The sequence below is a fragment of the Ctenopharyngodon idella genome, chromosome 3 (genome assembly GCF_019924925.1).
Source record: "Ctenopharyngodon idella isolate HZGC_01 chromosome 3, HZGC01, whole genome shotgun sequence".
Lineage (NCBI taxonomy): Eukaryota > Metazoa > Chordata > Actinopteri > Cypriniformes > Xenocyprididae > Ctenopharyngodon > Ctenopharyngodon idella.
The window spans coordinates 45,623,409-45,642,435 of record NC_067222.1 but is presented as its reverse complement, the minus strand read 5'-3'; the positions used below and the strand labels follow the sequence as shown (position 1 = coordinate 45,642,435).

General features: G+C 39.9%; 1 protein-coding gene and 1 long non-coding RNA gene across 3 annotated transcripts in view; one reads left to right on the top strand and one right to left on the bottom strand.

Moving 5' to 3' along the window:
- LOC127508290 (uncharacterized) overlaps window positions 1-12,966 on the bottom strand; it is a 74,298-nt gene extending 61,332 nt beyond the window's left edge. Inside the window, exon 1 of the long non-coding RNA XR_007928766.1 lies at window positions 12,627-12,966. This is a non-coding gene — a long non-coding RNA (uncharacterized LOC127508290). The remainder of the gene's footprint in view (window positions 1-12,626) is intronic.
- LOC127508285 (FH2 domain-containing protein 1-like) lies at window positions 1,180-8,471 on the top strand. 2 transcript variants are annotated; one of them, XM_051886053.1, is made up of 9 exons: window positions 1,180-2,789; window positions 2,957-3,042; window positions 3,129-3,229; window positions 5,460-5,522; window positions 5,611-5,718; window positions 5,874-5,919; window positions 6,058-6,166; window positions 6,244-6,408; window positions 6,663-8,471. In XM_051886053.1, exons 6-9 carry the CDS (start codon window positions 5,894-5,896, stop codon window positions 7,365-7,367), a joined length of 1,005 nt encoding a protein of 334 aa, XP_051742013.1. In that variant the 5' UTR covers window positions 1,180-2,789; window positions 2,957-3,042; window positions 3,129-3,229; window positions 5,460-5,522; window positions 5,611-5,718; window positions 5,874-5,893; the 3' UTR covers window positions 7,368-8,471. The 2 variants fall into 2 exon arrangements, with proteins under 2 accessions (XP_051742013.1, XP_051742014.1); XM_051886054.1 differs by lacking the exons at window positions 1,180-2,789; window positions 2,957-3,042; window positions 3,129-3,229; ... (1 more) ...; window positions 6,244-6,408; window positions 6,663-8,471 and having other exon boundaries at window positions 4,883-5,522; window positions 5,874-5,918.
- Window positions 12,967-19,027: the final 6,061 nt, after the last annotated feature.

Sequence of the window (19,027 nt, the reverse complement as noted above, 5' to 3'; positions counted from 1 at the left end):
AGGCTAAGTGAAAACTCTGAGTTTGTTAACCGTGAAATGAAGGAAACTGGGTTTTCCATTTCAGAGTGGGAGGTATGTCAAACCCGAGAAAGCGGGGTAAGTCAAGCCCGTTTCTGAAAGGAAGTATAACTTATACTCAGAGCCAGTTACCATGGTAACTTACTCTGTGAACCTAACCTGGTCAGGAGCAGGTTTTCTTTGGTAAACCCAGAGTTTCTTTCGATGTCCTCTCCCTTTTTAAAGCGCAAGCAATGTCTATACTTCATTCATTCACGCTCTGACTATTTGTATTTGTCTTATTTCATATACAAATATCTAAAAATTCTTAAATCAGGATGCATTTATATAAAAGAAAATTATATTAGATATTTAGTCTTGTTTCCTGGGGGGAATGTAAATTAAGTACATTTTACTTAAGTAAAATTATCTGCCAGTGCAGGTAATAAAAATAATCTTAATGCGAGAACAGATCATCTCCTCCTACTAAATAACTTATAGCGTCTAATGAACGTGAATGAACATCAGAAGGAATGTTGTTTCAACCGCAGAAAGACGTCAGTACACACCATTTTTCAAGTTCAAGTCCACCTACATTAATCTACTTATTCCCCTGACTGCTTGTCGGACAAAACGACGGATTCGGCGTTGTGATTGGTTAGACCGCCTGTCAATCAAACTCCCCGCGAAGGGTCAATTCCATTTGCTGACACTAGTAATACACCTGCAGAACGTCATGTTACGTAATTAATATTCAAGAGCCTTCACCTTATTGGTAAACGCGCCTGGTTTTGCGCATGCGCATGGGAGTGTAGGAGCACTTCAATTCGCTTGCTAGTTTACCTGAAGTTCATGTTTGGACCCCTGGCGTTCAGAATTGCGTACAGTCGATGGAATTTTCTACTACAACTTTAGTGTTGTAATTTGCATCCGCGATCATACGAAAACGTAAGTACTGTTTTATTTACTATATGCATCCTTTACCTGTACTCTGACCTTTACTATCGCATTCGTTTTTTTTGTTTGTATTTTGTATTACTTTTGTATCATCGTAATCGTAAGTATTCTTTTGCCATTTTAATTTGTTCACAGACTGATACAAATTGCACAGTATGTTCAAGTTTGGAAAATAACGTTTGTCCTTCTCATTTGTACTGGGGAAGGAAACCATTTGTTTTATTGTTTTATTTTTATATATATATATATATATATATATATATATATAAATAATTTATTTATTTTTTTTATTTTTATTTATTTATTTTTTTACCAGTTTTTATTTCCAAGGTTGGGGACAATTTCAGAAATTTGCCTAAAATCCATTAGAAGCAGGTCTGTGTTTATGGTGTTTTGGGGCCTGTAGTTCTCTGACGAGGCCTTGATCATCCCATGCAGTTTCTCCTACAATTTCCAACATTGTGTTCAATTAAGCTTATATTGTTGCAACTTCATTATACATTATTATGAAGATTTTTAAAATGCTTTTGAAAGAAGTCTCTTATGTTCACCAAGGCTGCATTTATTTGATTTAAAAGTACAGTTTTATAGTACATTACAATTTGAAATAGGCCTGTTTTAAAATGTAATTTATTCCTGTGATCAAAGCTGGATTTTCAGTATCATTACTCCAGTCTTCAGTGTCACGTGATCCTTCAGAAATCATTCTAATATGCTGATTTATGCTCAAATCATTTCTTATCATAAATGATAAAAAGCACAGTGCTACTTCATAATTTTGTGGAACCATTGTACATTTTCAGCATATAAATGTGGTGATGGTTTGATTTAATAGTCAGTCAGTCATGCCCAGCATCTCCATCTCCATCCCTCCTCCTCCTCCTCCAGCCAGCAGTGGCTTTGACTCGGGCCACAAAAGCCCACTTCGCAAACTCAACTGGGAGCGGATCCCCAGAGAGCGCGTGGAGGGCCGTGAGAGTGTGTGGAGCAGCTCTCTGGATGAGGACGGTGACCTCTCCATCGACCTCAACTCTCTGAATGATCTCTTTGGGCAAAAAGAGGGCGGCAAGCAAGACCGGGTCGACGGCTTTCGGCGCAGCAGGTCTTCACAGGACACCAGTGTGGACAAAGTAAAAGCAAGTTCATATTGCATCTCTCCGCACAAAGCTAAAACACTGCAGTGCTGTGGATGATCTTTCAAGCTCATTCAAAGGCCTTTTATTGCCACAATAAGTGTTTTTGTTTCTTATTTATTTGTTTGATAGAGCTGCATGCTGTATGATAATGAACTGTATTTCAAGTATTAGTTAGTCATGGCGTTCATTGCAAACAAAGCTGATTTCATTAAGAGAAAAGTGAGTATGGATTATTTTTAAATCACTGTCACAGTTTATATTTATGAGCTCATGACCTTTTTCTTTTGCAGGTTACTCTGATTGACTCAAAGTGCAGCTTGAATGTCGGCATATTTCTGCGGCAGTTGAAAATGTAAGTTTTCAACTTTCAAACAAGATTCATATTTCTGCTATTTCAGTACACTTGCCCTACAGACTTCACTGTAATTAAACATATTACTTTTTTTTTTTTTTTTTTTTTTTTTACAAACTGATCCATTGCTTTAGTTTGTCAGTTACTTCACTGCAACTGCTTGCTGTTATGGAGGGTGTCGGGATAAAAAGTAGAGCCCTTCACTCATCCGTATTCCTCCGCCATGTGTTTCCTCTTCCTTCAGTGCTGCTAGGGAGATTGTGGAGGATGTGAGACGAGGAGCCGGAGAGCGTTATGGAGCGGTGAAACTGGCTGAACTCTGCACGCTGCTGCCTGATAATGAAGAGGTATCGTGTCTCTGACACACTTCACAGAAACACACGTCTGTCCTTCCACACATTAGAGAGAATTAGACGTGAAGCTGCTTGTTACTCCACATGATCTCCAATCACAACACTTTCTCTCTATAGAAGAGTGCTGGATATTAAAAGTCACTGTGTTTGCTTTTGTCCAGGAGGCCAGGTTGAAAAAGTTCAGCGGTGACCGTAGATTACAGGCCGAGCTGGATCTCTTCGTTCTCTTGCTGGTGGAGTTACCCAGGTAAGAGTTCAGGACTGAATGATCCAGTATAAACACATCATGGTGTCTTTCACTGAGCGCTGATTAATCCTCCTCTTCATCTCTAGTTTTCACATGCGTCTGGATGTTATGATCCTCCAGCAGGAGTTTGACCCTGCGGTGACCCCTCTCTGTGTGACAGCCAGATGTCAGCGAGAGGCGGCTCAAGGTAAATAGTCAGCCAACTTCCTCTCACTGGATTGGTTTGGAGCTGTTGCAGCTCTGAAAGCTTCAGCTCGCCTCCTAAATCAAGCTCACATGTGAGCCACAAAGTAGGGCTGTCGATTAATGGGCTATATGCACAGTTACTTCCTGGTTGTCGTTAAGCCAGCTCAGGCATTTCCGGTGAACTGTTAGCTGTTCATTCTGTAGTCGCTGTACATCGACACAAAACCATCAATAGTTTACTTTTTAATGTTGTATTTATATTTTAATGCACTTATCACATTTACCTAATTTTCCAATAAACCAGTTTTATTGATTGCGATAAAGATGAAGCTTGGGACCGTTTAAAAACGCAGTGTCTGTAATTAGACACACACGCACTTCAAATGTTTTTAATGTAATGACCACAAACATTATTTGTTCATCCTTCTGAGATTGTCTCTCTTGTAAATCCGAACGTTTCAAAATGTAGGAAATTCAACATTTGATAGAAAACACTTATTTAAAAATAAAAAAGACAATAATTACCACTTTAACCAGCAGGTGGCGGCAAAGTAGCATTTATTTGCGCATATATCAGCCATTTCCTCTAGTCGTTTTTCACTTCGTTTTTCACTAAATATTAAACATTATAAAATAACTAGGTTTAAAAATACATTTTGTCAATGTGAAGTATGAAGTACTCAAAATCTTAAGAAAAACAATAACTTTTCTTGTGATTCATGACAGAAAGCCAGCGCCGCTCTTTCCCTTTGTAATCACAGCAGCTGTCAGTCAGTGCAGCGCAAGATCAATGATTTCAGCACACTTGTAAAAACACACATTTTATTCAATTAATCTGTCTAAAGTGCACAATAAATATTTCATTTTTGAAGCTTTTTTTTTTTTTTTCACATAAAAGTGTGAAAACTGATTGTCGAATTGAATTTAGCCAAGGAGGAACAATGAGGTACGTCTTTATTTATTTATTTTTTATGCCGTCTTACGTTTGAATAACTAAATTAATGCTATGCCTGACTATTTAAGTGACTATATTCTGTTTATAAAGTAAGTATTACACCACTGATGCTCAACACACCAGCAAATGACATCTCACCGGAAGATTTCGAGCTGGCTTATATTAATGCAGAAGTTCTAAAGAAAGCTCCGTGCATATAGTCCATTGTAATTGATTTTTCAATATCGATTTTTGGCTTCCAACGATTATGAAAACAAGATAATCTCTGTAAAACTATTATTGTGCTGCTGTCGCATTCCGTTCAAAGCGGCGCGCCTTTGTTCCTTCGTAAGCCAAACTTGACACCCAAATCAGCCGAATAAGTGTGTTGTAAAAAACTTCTGTCTTCTGTTGCTAAACTAAACAGTGTTAAAGGCGCATTAAGCCGTGAAAGAGACACTGTTCCCTGGGCATCTTTCTGTGTGTACGCTCTGAGCAAAGTATACTGTGGGCTTCAGATTCGCGTCTAAAAAGTCAAATAGCCTACACGCAAAAATGTTGAAATGCCATTTTGCTGAGTATCCTCGTAAACACAGTCAGTTAACGTCTTAAATTAATGTAAACATTTAAGAAAGAAAATGTGTGTGTAATAGTGTATTGGATCCGTGCAGCTCTTAAAGTGACAGCAGCCTAATAAACCTGCTGCAGTCTGTCATTAATGTTGATCAAAGATAAAATCACTCGCTGCTCTTGAATGAATAACTTTTCTCATTTTAATAAGGTTTAGTCTATATTTCATGTATACAGCAGTGTTATTTTACATTTGATTACTTTATTCAGTTTCTGTTGTCTATTACTTATCTGAATACCACTGTTAATACATCTTCCTGAAAAAACTAAAGCACTTTATTTAATTTGTATTTTTGTTCTGTTGTATTCATTTGTCGGTTTTATTAGTTTCTTTGTTCTTATTGTATTACTGACTGTTTACTTGTCTTCTGTAACTGTTTTGAGGACCTTTTCCTTACATTAGTTGTATTGATAATTGTGAAATTTCACTGATATTACTCATATCATGAAATAAGACTATGATTTTATCACCCACCAATAATCGTGTTAATTGTGATTTCAGTATTGACCAAAATAATTGTGACTTATGATAATTGAGCAGCCTTACCACTAAGTATCAGATCTTGTGCTCGGCCTTTTCTGGAGTTTTGATATTTGATATTTAATGGTGCGAGTGTCTTTGATTGTGTCGGTACATCAGTGTTTGACGCTCGTGTTGTTTGTGAAGAGCTGCCCCGAGCTTCACTACATCCTGCGACTGGTGCTTAAGGCGGGAAACTACATGAACGCTGTGAGTCTTTCACCTGCCGCTTCATGCCATTTTTGATAAGCTTGTATATCCTCGTATGAAGTCAGTCTGAGGTCTCTTGTGCTCTCAGGGAGGTTACGCTGGGAATGCTGCTGGATTCAAGATTTCCTCTCTGCTCAAACTGACCGACACCAAAGTCAATAAACCAGACATGAACCTCCTCCATTTTGTTGCCATGGTAAGTGTTGTGATGTCACAAGAGCCTCACTTTCATTATTCCACTTCAGAACTACAAGATGATGTCATTATGATGGAATGGAATCAGCTGGACAGAATTCTAGATCAAATTCAGCAGGAGTGATTTCTTTTTCTTTTTTTCTCCTCTTCCTACAGGAGGCTGTGAAGACTTGCTGATGTTTCCCAGCCGCTTGGTCAGGAGGTCAGGAAACAAACAAACCTTCTGAGAGCTTTGTGGCTTTGTTTGCTGTGACATCATTTTCATCAGCTTTACACACACAAGTCGTGCATGTAGGACATCATGTTAGGAAGTGAATGATCAGGTTGTTTTTGTGATCAGCTTGTCAGAGTCTGCGGTGGAGAATCTTTCTCAACTACAAAGCCGAGTCTCAGAGCTCAGAGATCAGGCAGATGCTGAAATCCAGCTGCAGACCAGAACGTTTCTAGAGGTGCTTGTCTGTCCAGATCATGTTCACAGATGCTCATGTTCCTGTTCAGCGTGTGAGTCCGTCTCTTCTTCCTTCAGGTTGCGGAGGTGAGGCTGAAGGAAGCTCAGGATGAGCTGGAAAGCTTACAGAAGAGCAGCAAAGCTCTGGTGGAGTTCTTCTGTGAAGATGACAAGTCCTTCAAACTGGAGGAGGCCTGTCTGATCTTCCACGGCTTCTGCCATCGCTTCCAGAGAGCCGCGCGGGTGAGTTCAACACTGATGCTGACTGCACTGTCTCTTTAAATAGAAACTGCCAGAGTACTTGCCTGAACCTACAGCTGGTCCTTTACAAGAATCTGTTTTCAGTATTAGATATAAATCTTCCTTTATGTAGTTTCTCTGAAATGCCTTAAAGTTGTTTTACATTCATTTAGCTAAAGATAGTGCGTTGCGTTTGTCTTTTAAAAGTGAACTGCCTGCCAATAAACTGAGACTTGATCAAATGTGTGTCCTAACAGGAAAACGCAGAGAGGAAGCTGCAGGAGCAGCGGCGTTTGGCACGTGAGTGTGAGAATGTGCAAAAGCGTCATTCCCTGGGACGACGTATGGCACTGGAAGCGGAGCGGGACTCGTGCGACCTGGAGTTCGCGCTACAGAGGAGCTTCAGTCACACGGGGAGCCGCCGCAGTCACAGACACTCTCCGTACATCCAGAGAAACATGAAATCTGACCGCCAACGGCACCCAAACTCAAACCTCCATGTTCTCAGTCCCAGAGGAGTCGGCAGAGGCTCGCCGCTTAAAGGACTTTCCCTGAGGAAGAATGATGTCAACACTGAGGAAACTGAACAAGCTCAGTGTTTCAGCACAGATTCAGCAGTGAACGTGCGTCGAGATGCGATGGCTTCACCAAACACTATGAAAAGCCGTTCTAGTTTGAATACAAAGACAGTTTCCAGTTATAACGCTTCAGTTGCGCTACCAGAAACGAGTAACGCATCACATCAGCAAGGGGCGGGGAGCGTCTTGTCGCTCACAGGACATTATAAGAAGGATTCCCATCTGGTGAAGACACCCGTTGGAGGAAACTGCTGGTACCCCGAGGAGGAACCTCCAACAAGAGCAGGATCCCAAAGGCAGAACCGTCTCCTGCAGACGCTTTGTTCGCTAGTCACATATTGCGCCCTTCCCCTGTATGTCCCACATCCATACGCACATCTCTAATGTCACGCTTCACTGCTGTCCAAATGAACTCAAACACAATGGTGGTGCGCGGCAGAAGGTAAACGCCCCGTCTGATACAGGAAAACTGAAGGGTAATGCTGGTGAGAAGTTGAAGCAGGACGAGGACGAGCGTCTAGAGCCCAACTCTGAATCCCAGACTCCCCTCTCCATACACAGTCCCGCCACTGCTACGACTGCAAAGACCGTCTCTGTTTGTGCCTCACTTTTCAAGACTTTGCTTCTGAAACTTTCGGGAGAGTCACGTCCAGCACTGTGTTCGGCTGCACGTTCTACCTGTGAAGAGCAGGTAACGCTGTGTCAGAAGAGACGTTTGGCACAGTTCCTGCCACAACCTTCTGTCAGTAATACACATTATAATGTTAGCTCTTTATCACAAGACATTTTAATTAATGTTGAAACAACAGAGCTGTCAAACAGACCACAGTAAGTGACTGAAGTGAAGAGTCATGTGATGAAGGACATGAACCTCTGTGGTCCGCTTGATTTTTAACTTGCTCTTTGATTCAGGTCAAATTGACACTGTACTTTAGTTACAGGAACACAATTATGATGTTAAACTTAAATGAAAATCTGATGTGTAATAATTCAAGATCCCAAAGCAAGCATGTTGAAGTAAAATTGTGAGTTCAGTTTCCATTTGTACATGTTGAGTTTCTTCAACTTTGATGCACTTTACAAATGAAAGAGATTTAATGTGATAATCAGCTGCACTTCTGTGTTTTCTCTCTATGAAATGTTAAATTAACAGAATGTAATATTTGTATTTGTAAATGAGAATTTGAAATAAAGGCTGAATTGATTGTTACTCTGTTATTTGACTGTACTCTGTTTCGTCAGCATTGTGTTTTTGATAGGATAATTAGATGTCAATGGACGGGTTTAAACTTTACGTTTCGGTGAAATAAATGTCAGCATTTGCTTCAAAATGTATTACTTTTGCACAAGAGGAAATGTTAATAACTGTAAACAAGTGCAAAACATGAAAATATTCCAGTATATTGGGGTTAAACAGTGTTTGTTTGTAAGATACTGCTCTTTCTCATATATATTTACAGTTTTACTTGTACTTAAATAACATTAATTCACATTGTAAATAAAAAGAAGAAATATCCAAAATGTTCTGAACAACTCCTTCCTTACCAATTCACTTTAACATTTCATCAGCTTTGCCTTTTCTAATGTAAAGTTTACAGCAATCATTTTCTGTTCAACTTATTTTGCTATTTAAAAGAACCCACAATCTAATACAATCAAACAAAATTAATATTCAGACATTAAAGCGCAATAAGAACATTCAGTTAAACACAGACAACTTGTCAAAACAGTGACGAATATCAAATATGAACACACGTTGTCCTCTTTCTCCTCCAGCAACACTTGTGTTTGATTTTCCTTCAGCTGAACTCGATCTGTATGTGATTCCAGTAGAGGGAGACAAACATCAGCTGAACATTCATTCATTTCTCCTTTATTCACACCTGAGGTCTGACAGACTCCAGATATGACACGAGTCCAGAACTCAAACTTTACATCTGGGTTCATTTCTCTATAGAAATTAAAGTCTTATTTTCACTGTTTTTGCACGGGGGAAAATAGCTCATTATTAAAAACAAACACTGACCTTGTAATGGGGCATGTTGTCACACTAGTATGGGGTAAATGGGAAACTCTTTCCATTAAAAACAACAACCACAACCACTGATTTGATGCAACATTGTACATGTGAACTAAGGCTAATAATTGACATTTTGAAATGTACTGATGGGCGCTTTTGAAACACTGCGTGACAAGATACAAGCTCATTCAGAATAAAATAATTCATGAAAAAATAAACAACAACAAAATCTCCAAAAAAACTACAAGTTACTATCAAGAAGTAGCAGGTACACTGAAACTACTTTGATTTTTTTTTTTTACAATGACATATATTACAGGTAACTGAATAATTGTTAATGAATGTTTTAAGTAAAAGATTTGGGGTTTAAAATAACAAAATGCAATACAATTATGATTACAAAGAGTGTTTTATTTTGTCAAGTCATCTTTATATACAGATGTGGACAAAATTGTTGGTACCCTTGATAAATATGATCAAAGATGACTGTAAAAATAAATCTGCATTGTTTATCCTTTTGTTCTTCAATTCATAAAATTAGCAAAAATCCAACCTTTCATTGAAGGAAAAGAATTGAAAGTGGGGGGAAAATCACATTATGAAATAAATGTTTTTCTCCAAAACACATTGGCCACAATTATTGGCACCCCTAGAAATCTTTATGAGTAAAATATCTCTGAAGTATATTCTCAATCATATTTACATTTTTTTAGCACACCAGGATGATCATGAACATGAAATTGTCCAGCCATGACTTCCTGTTCCACAGGAGTATAAACATGAGGAAACACAAAAGCCAAATTCCCTTAATCATTCATCACAATGAGTAAAACCAAAGAATATAGTTCTGATGTGCAGCAAAAGATTGTTGAGCTTCACAAAATAGAAAGTGGCTGTAAGAAATTAGCTAAAGCATTGAAAATCCCCATTTCCACTATCAGGGCAATAATTAAGAAGTTCCAATCAACTAAAGATGTTACAAATCTGCCTGGAAGAGGAAGTGTGTCTAAATCTTCCTAATGCGCGGTGAGGAGGAACGTTTGAGTGGCCAAAGACTCTCCAAGGATCACAGCTGGAGAATTGCAGAGATTATTTGAGTCTTGAGTCTCAGAAAGCCTAAAAAAATGATGAAACAGCACCTACATCCCCACAAGTTGTTCGGGACGGTTTCAAGAAAAATCCTCTGCTCTCATCCAGAAACAATCTCCAGCATATTCAGTTGTCAGACACGACTGGAACTTCAAACGGGACCGGCTTCTATGGTCAGATGAAACTAAAACAAGAGCTTTTTGGCAGCAAACCCACCAGATGGGTTTGGTGCACACATAGATAAAAAGTACCCCATTTCCAGGTTAAATATACTGCTGGATCTTTAATGTTGTGGGACTATTTTTCTGCTGGAGGTCCTGGACATCTTGTTCAGATACATGGTATCATGGATTCTATCAAATACCAACAGATAAAAAATCAAAACCTGACCGCTTCTGCTTGAAATCCAATAATGGGCCGTGGTTGGATCGTCCATCAGGACAATGATCCAAAACAAATATCAAAACCAACACAAAAATGTGTCACTGAGCACAAAATGAAGTTTCTGCCATGGCCGTCCCAGTCCTCTGACCTGAACCCTAAAGAAAATGAGTGAGGTGAACTGAAGAGAAGAAGCACCAACATGGAGCTGGGAATCTGATTCTGAATTTGATTATTTCATAATGCGATTTTCTCTCCACTTTCAATTCTTTTTCTTCAATGAAAGGTTAGATTTTTGCTAATTTTATGAATTAAAGATCAAAAGGATAAACAATGCAGATTTATTCTGATCATATTTATCAAGGGTACCAACAATTTTGTCTACGTCTGTATATAGCACTTTTTACAATGCAGATTGTGTCAAAGCAGCTTTAGAAGAAAATGGTGTCATTGTCCAGTTTAAAGGGATATTTCACCCAAAACTGAAAATTCTGTCATCATTTACTCCTCTCAAGTTGTTCCAAACCTATATGAATTTCTTTGTTCTGCTGAACACAAAGGAAGATATTTAGAAGAAAGTTTGCATTTTGTATTTTGTATTTTTTCCCTACTACGGCAGTCAATGGGGAGCGAGATCTGTTTGGTTACTGACATTTTTCCAAATATCTTCCTTTGTGTACAGCAGAATAAAATGGCTACAAATGTAACATAAATGCAAGAACAAAATGTATGAAACTTAAATTGGACATACAGGAGTATTCAAAACTGCATGATAAACTTGCAGCACATGCAGTGATGAAGATCATTTACTGTGAATTGAGATGCAAATCTGCTGCTTGGCAACATGTCAGAAATACCGTGGTACTGGCTGGTAATCAGTCGTTTGTTTGTTTGTCTGTTTTTTTTGTATCTATTATTAAAAATCAGACATTTTGAGTAATGGCTTTTGCACACAATTTGTCTGCCAGAACTACGACAGCTAAAAAGTTTTAGTTCTAAGAACGTTTTCCAAACATTATGTTTTGGTTATGGAAACGTTAAAATGTCCAGTTTTCTTAATGTTAATAGATGACATCTAAAGGTTAGTATGATCCTGAAACATTCTTTCAACTTAATTTTTATTATCAACTCAACATGCATGTGCAAGGTTTAACTGTTTTCTTTACTACTTTGAAATACATGAAACACTGTTGAATCATTTACAGTTACTGTACAAATAAAAACTAATTACATAACCACAGTGAATAACTGTACATGATGAATTCAGTTGTATGCGCATGCCTTACAAAGCATAAATCTGTATTCATATTTCAGAAGAATTATTGTGATAATTGTAATATAAATACTGATGTCTCGTCCGTCAGCTGATCTGATATTCACTACTGTAATGAAGATGAACGTAACTTTTAATAAGCAGGACTTCAAACAAATAACCATCTAATAGTGCTGTCAACCGATTAAAAAATTAACTAATTAATCACATTTATCTGTAAGCCTAATTAATCGCAATTAATCACACCTAACATTTTTATATATTTTCACATTTAATCAAATTAATGTAAAAAACAACATAAAGACAGATGTCTATATTTTAAACAGTTGTTTAATGTCATCTTTTTATGAAAGAAGGTCAGTATCACTGATACCAATACTGCTACTGATGTCTTCCAGATTTTTTTCTCAGTTTTACCCATGATTATAGTCATTCAGCATTACAGTATAATTGAAAGATATCAATTTAAATATTTAAAAAATATAACAGCTATTAATTTAAGTGAAATTAAAAACAATCTTCACATGTATCTATGGCCTTCAATATATCAGGGCTCAATTTGTTTTTATTGCTGCAGTCAGACCGGTTCTGATTTTTACTAGTCCTGTCAAAATGCACAAAAGGTTATTGTTCTCATATTTGACCCGTGCTGTAAGATTTTTAGGGTCTAACATGTAGGAAATATACAGAAATTGAATCAAGTTATAAAACACTTCAGTCTTCACTGCATTAATTATATAAATGTAATATAAACTCATCCTTATTAAAGTTACAAAAGTTTTTCAGTCAAGAGCAGTGAGTGTTTTTCTCTTTTTCTTTTGTTCTTTGATTATCATTAATGACCGACAGCAGCAGGTTTATTAGGCTTGATATGGAAGACCTGAATCACATGACACAGATATGAAACATTTTCTCACATCTCTTTACTTTCATTTAAGACTTCATTTAACTCATTTAGACTGTGCTTGAGAGGATACTCGACAAAACTGGCATTTTGGCACAATTTTGTGTGTTTTTGTCTGTTCAAGCGCTGTCTGAAGCGGCTTTCTGTGGTCGTGAGTCGTGTGTGTGTCACAGACAGATTCACAGACAGTATCAGACTGAGTTCTCTTTTGTGTCTTGAATGTTTGAGAGTGTGATCATCTATTGTAGCAATAGCCAAAGGATGATGGGAAAAAAAATGGATGCTGCATTAATTGCAAAGAAAGACACTATAGAGGTAAGACTGTGTGTTGATTTAAGAAAGGTCAATAAAGCAGCAATTCATGAAAGACATCCAGTTCCTACAGTTGATAGCATTCTTCAAGCGATACAAGGTGCAAAAGTATCTGCTAAATTGTATGCCAGGAAAGGATTTTGGCAGGATGACTTAGCAGAGCAGTCAAGAAATCTGACAAACTTCATCACGCATAGAGGGTGCTACCATTTCCGAAAAGTTCCTTTTGGCTTTTCTGGTGCACCAGAGGCTTATCAAAAAACCATGGACTCAATACTTTGTGGATTACCAGGTGTAGTTTGGTACATGGATGATGTAGTAGTGTATGCTGACACTGACAGTAAGCTGGAGGAAAGATTGAACGCAGTGTTTGAAAGATTTAAAGAAAGAGGACTTTGGAGTTCCTTTGGATGAAATCAAGTAAAGTTTCTGGGTCATTTAGTAACATCTGAAGGAATAAAACCTGCTCCCAAGAAAGTGGAGTTTGTGTGTGTAGCACCCAGACCACAAAATTCTGAGCAAAAGGTCAGACAGCTCGTTTGAACTTGTGAATACAGAAGGTGGATCTTTGATCAAAAGAAATGTCAAACACATGAGACATGTATCATTGTCTCTGGATCTGTTTGGGAGTGGAGTGGGTTGCGTTCCAGTGTGGCTGATCCAGTGCTGACTTCAGTACGAGCGGCTGGCATTCCTAAGCCTCCGCCGGCCGCTTCACACTCAAGCCCGCCGGCCGCTACGCCCTCAAGCTCGCCGGCTGCTACGCACTCAAGCTCGCCGGTTGCTACGCACTCAAGCTCGCCGGTTGCTACGCACTCAAACTCTCTGGATGCTATGGACAAGATGGCCGCTTTGCCAGTGCCCACGGGCAAGATGGCCGCCCCGCCAGTGTCTGGCAACATAGGGGTCGTTCCAGCCAGTGAGTCCACTCCAGAACCAGCTCCAGCCCGTGAGTCTGCTTCAACCCGTGAGCCCGCTGCAGCGCCCACAGAGGAGGTAGGCACAGAGCCACCGCCTCAACCACGTAAACGGAGGAGGAGGAAGAAGAAGGCTTCCTCCATCCCTCAAGGCCCGGAGGCCTTCCCAGAGCCTGCTGTAGGCCCGGAGGCCGTCCCAGAGGCCGCTCCAGTCCGTGAGTCAGTCCCAGAGCAGCTCGCTCTTCCTGATACGGCCACGGAGGCCGTCGCCGAGCTCCTCGCCCTGCCGGCGCCACCCGAGCTCCTCGCCCTGCCGGCGCCACCCGAGCTCCTCGCCCTGCCGGCGCCACCCGAGCTCCTTACCCACGAAACCGCCACGGCCTCCGTTGAATTCCCCAAGAACTTTTTTGGGTGGGGCCATATACCTGAGGGTGGGGAGCTTGCGGGTGGGGACCCTGCACGGCCGCGATCATCAGCGGCCTCCGAACTGCTTGAGCTTGCGGGTGGGGACCCTACACGCCCACGGTCTTCAACCGCCTGTGAACTGCTGTGGCCAGCTACGGACCCTGACCTGCCGTGGTCGCCCAAGCCACCTGACCTGCCGTGGTTGCCCAAGCCACCTGACCTGCCGTGGGCGCCCAAGCCACCTGACCCGCCGTGGCCTCCCGACACTCCTGACCCGCCGTGGCCGCCCGTGGCACCTGACCCGCCGTGGCCGCCCGTGGCACCTGACCCGCCATGGCTGCCCGAGTTCCTGGACCTGCATTGGAGACCCCGTTCCCGTCTGCCAACAGGTCTCCAATGTACCCACCCCCCCTCCCTATCTGTGCCATTTACGCCGCGAGGACGTGCCTTCCGGAAGGGGGGCGTTATGTCACGATCACTGTCTGTTCCTGTCAGTTCCTGGACTCCATTTCCCATAATCCTCCTTGCCAATCACATGCACACTCCACACCAATCACCAGCTGCCACATACAGCTTAGCACACTACCTGGACTATAAAGGACTCACACACACACCACCTCATGGCGAAGTCTTGATTTGCTGATCATTTCTAAGCGTTTTCCTGTGGACTGTTTCCTGGTTTCCGGTTGGATTGTTTATTCTTTGTGATTCTCTGCTGCCTGCCCTGATCTTTGCCTGTTTCCTGGACTGTGATTGTTTGCTGCCTGCCCTGATCCTTGCCTGTACCCTGATTCTGTTTGTCTGCCGCCTGCCTCGACCATTGCCTGTCCTTGTTTATGCTCCTGCCTCTGCCCCTGTCTACCTGTGTAAATACTGTTCTTAATAAAGCTTGCAAATGGATCCCCGCTCTGCCGACCCGTCATTACACACGCACACCTGATCAAAAAATAAAAACATCAAAATAAATAAATAAATAAAGATTTCAGATGCAGCAATTAGAATTTAAAATGGACTGAGTAAAGCTCTGTATACATTGATGTGTGATGCAGGTGTGATCGAGTCCACAATGTCTTGACTACTTACAACTTGTTTAACTATTGTATGTTTATTACAAGTGCACAAACAACATGCTTGAAATGTAAAATGAATGCCTATGTATTTTATAATAAAACAAACTTGTATTTTTTATGCAAAGATAAGGATTGTTGCAACATAATTTTACACATTAATAGCAATGTGGTATAGTATATAATAATACTATAATAGATTTTTAATAAATGTAATTTAAAAGACATTAATGGTCATTATAATGCATTTAAATGATATAAATCATAAAGTGATTTGCAGGAATTGTAATCAGGTGCTAAAGTACTACCTATTAAAAGTCAGTTGAACCAGTGGGATCACACAGGGTCCTAAAGGAGACACAATTCCTGGGGTGACTCGATTTCTCACCACACCGGTGATACGGTTTAACTGGTTACTGTGCTAAGTTGTGATCTTACACCAGATGTGAATGATCGGCCACAGATTGATCAATTCCGAAAGCCTGTGCAATACGTCCATTAATACATGATGCTGGTATTATTGTAAAGATTGAAAAAATACGTGATTTCATTACTTGTAATGGCAAAAGTTTGTTTAACAAAAACGCCTATAAAATCATACTTGATACAGGACTCGAACTGTGTCAAAAAAAGCAGTCAACTTTGTGTTAAAGCGTTTTATCATGATGAGCTTACATAACAACAGAATATGTGAGGTTATTGATGTACAAATCATTCAAAAGTCTTCATTGTTTCATTATGGGAAGGGCTGAGCTCATGTTAACTTGTGCCTCATGCTCACAAGCTGATATAGTCACATTGTACAACACTTGAATGACATTTTCTCGTCAAATTGCATGCTGCTCCCCCAAATATTACATGACATAATAGCCTACTTCATAAATCACCCAGATGGGTCATTACACGTATAGAGACAAAGTACAGTATATGCATTACACCTATAGATGGCAAGATTCTAGATCTGCAGCTGCAGCTATACCAATCGTTTCCTGTTGCATGTCAGGGGAGGCTATATAAGGGAAAAGCCAGCGTAGTAGAAGACAGCCGGCCTTTGTGTGAACTTGAGCTGTGATTTTTTTTCTTTTGTATCTCTTTTCCCTTTTTTGTTCTTTTTCTTTTTTGAGTTAATTTTGATAGTGTGCTTTGACTGCCATGTAAAAGTTGCTTTTCTGACTGTCCTTATGCTTCTCAAAGCTGTGTTGAACTGGACGGAGGAGAAGGGATAGGTAAGTTCTGCCATGTGACCTACATGGTGCACACTTAGTTTAATTTTTGTTTAAACACACTGGGTTTAAGGATTTGTGCCACGTGCGGTATTTTTGTTTTGTTAGATAGTGTAGATAACGTACAACGTCTCGGATGTTGAAGACTTTTTTAAAAAATATTATTTTGTATTAGTGAGGTTTAGGTAAATGGGTTAGAAAGATTTCTTTCGTTTTATTCTTCTCTTTTATTTGGCATGGTACAGTTCCCTTTGTTTTCCCCAGTTCCTAAATATTGTAAATTTGCTGGTGTGTTTTGTTTTGCTTTGTAGAAATAGTTTTTCTTTTCTTTTTTTTTCTCCCTTGTAAATAATTTTCTTTATTATATTTTCTTTGTTTAACTTATCATAGCCTGTTCATAAATAAACTACAAGTTCACTTGTATATTCGCCTCGCAGTCTCCCACCTCTCTCATTTAATTTTCAGTGTTTAATAGTGACAATGGTCACGACTGCTGAGTTCCCCTTCTTATTCCCTGTAGATGTTTAATAGTAAAAAAAAGGGTTGTAACAGTTTTGAACAGGTTGACATTTGTATGGGAAAATGGCAGATTTGAAAAAAAAAAAAAACTTGGAATGTTTCGATTTGGTTGAACACATTTAATTAAAAACAATAACGCATATGAGATTAATTCAGTTCGACTCACCATATGAATGGATTAGGTAAAAGTCACTTTCCTTGCATTTTTTTTTTTTTTTTTTTTTTTTGCTGCAAACTCAGCAGTAAAATCATTGTATTAAAGATTATTATCTCTTTTATTTTGTTATTGTTTATAACCTTTTTTTCGGGGACTGTTTCAATAAGGAGGTTCAATCAACTCTGAGTTAAAACTTGAACTCTGACTTGACTTACCCTGATATGAGAAACTCTGAGTTTTCTGTTTCAGAACAGCTGAATTTAATTAGTTTAGTCAACTCTGAATAGGTTGACTCTGAGTTAAGCGTGTGCACCATGACTATGAAAAGCCATGATCAATGGAGCTCCAAAATTACGATTCATCATGGCAACAGCACCCAACAAAAAGACGTCCATATACTTCCGAGTCAATACAAGTTTAATTCTTATCACTGTTATAATATCAGAGGTGAAAACTGGCAGAACGGTAAGTTATTGAACTAATATTCATTTTCATTTTCATACTCTCTGAGTATGTTATCTCTCTTTCAGATAGGGCTTGACTCACCCCGCTTTCTCAGGTTACATACACTATATTGCCAAAAGTATTGGGACACCCCTCCAAATCATTGAATTCAGGTGTTCCAATCACTTCCATGGCCACAGGTGCATAAAATCAAGCACCTATGCAGACTGCTTCTACAAACATTTGTGAAAGAATGGGTCGCTCTCAGGAGCTCAGTGAATTCAAGCGTGGTACCGTGATAGGTTGCCACCTGTGCAATAAGTCCATTTGTGAAATTTCCTCACTACTAAATATTCCACGGTCAACTGTTAGTGGTATCATAACAAAGTGGAAGCAATTGGGAACAACAGCAACTCAGCCACGAAGTGGTAGGCCACGTAAAATCACAGAGCGGGGTCAGCGCATGCTGAGGCGCACAGTGCACAGAAGTCACCAACTTTCTGCAGAGTCAATAGCTACAGACCTCTAAACTTTGTGTGGCCTTCAGATTAGCTCAAGAACAGTGTGTAGAGAGCTTCATGGAATGGGTTTCCATGGCCGAGCATCTGCATTCAAGCCTTACATCACCAAGTGCAATGCAAAGCGTCGGATGCAGTTGAATGCATATGGACTCTAGAGCAGTGGAGACGTGTTCTCTGGAGTGACTGAATCACACTTCTCTATTTGTCAATCCGATGGACGAGTCTGGATTTGGCGGTTGCCAGGAGAACAGTACTTGCCTGACTGCATTGTGCAAGTGTAAAATTTGGTGGAGGGGGTTATGGTGTGGGGTTGTTTTTCAGGGGTTGGGCTTGGCCCCTTAGTTCCAGTGAAAGGAACTTTTAATGCTTCAGCATTTTGGACAATTTCATGCTCCCAACTTTGTGGGAACAGTTTGGGGATGGCCCCTTCCTGTTCCAACATGACTGCACACCAGAGCACAAAGCAAGGTCCATAAAGACATGGATGAGCGAGTTTGGTGTGGAGGAACTTGACTGGCCTGCACAGAGTCCTGACCTCAACCCAACAGAACACCTTTGGGATGAATTAGAGCGGAGACTGCGAGCCAGGCCTTCCCGTCCAACATCAGTGCCTGACCTCACAAATGCGCTTCTAGAAGAATGGTCAAAAATTCACATAAACACACTCCTAAACCTTGTGGAAAGCCTTCCCAGTAAAGTTGAAGCTGTTATAGCCTCAAAGGGTGGACCAACCTCATATTAAACCCTACAGATTAAGAATGGGATGTCATTAAAGTTCATGTGCACATAAAGGCAGGCGTCCCAAAACTTTT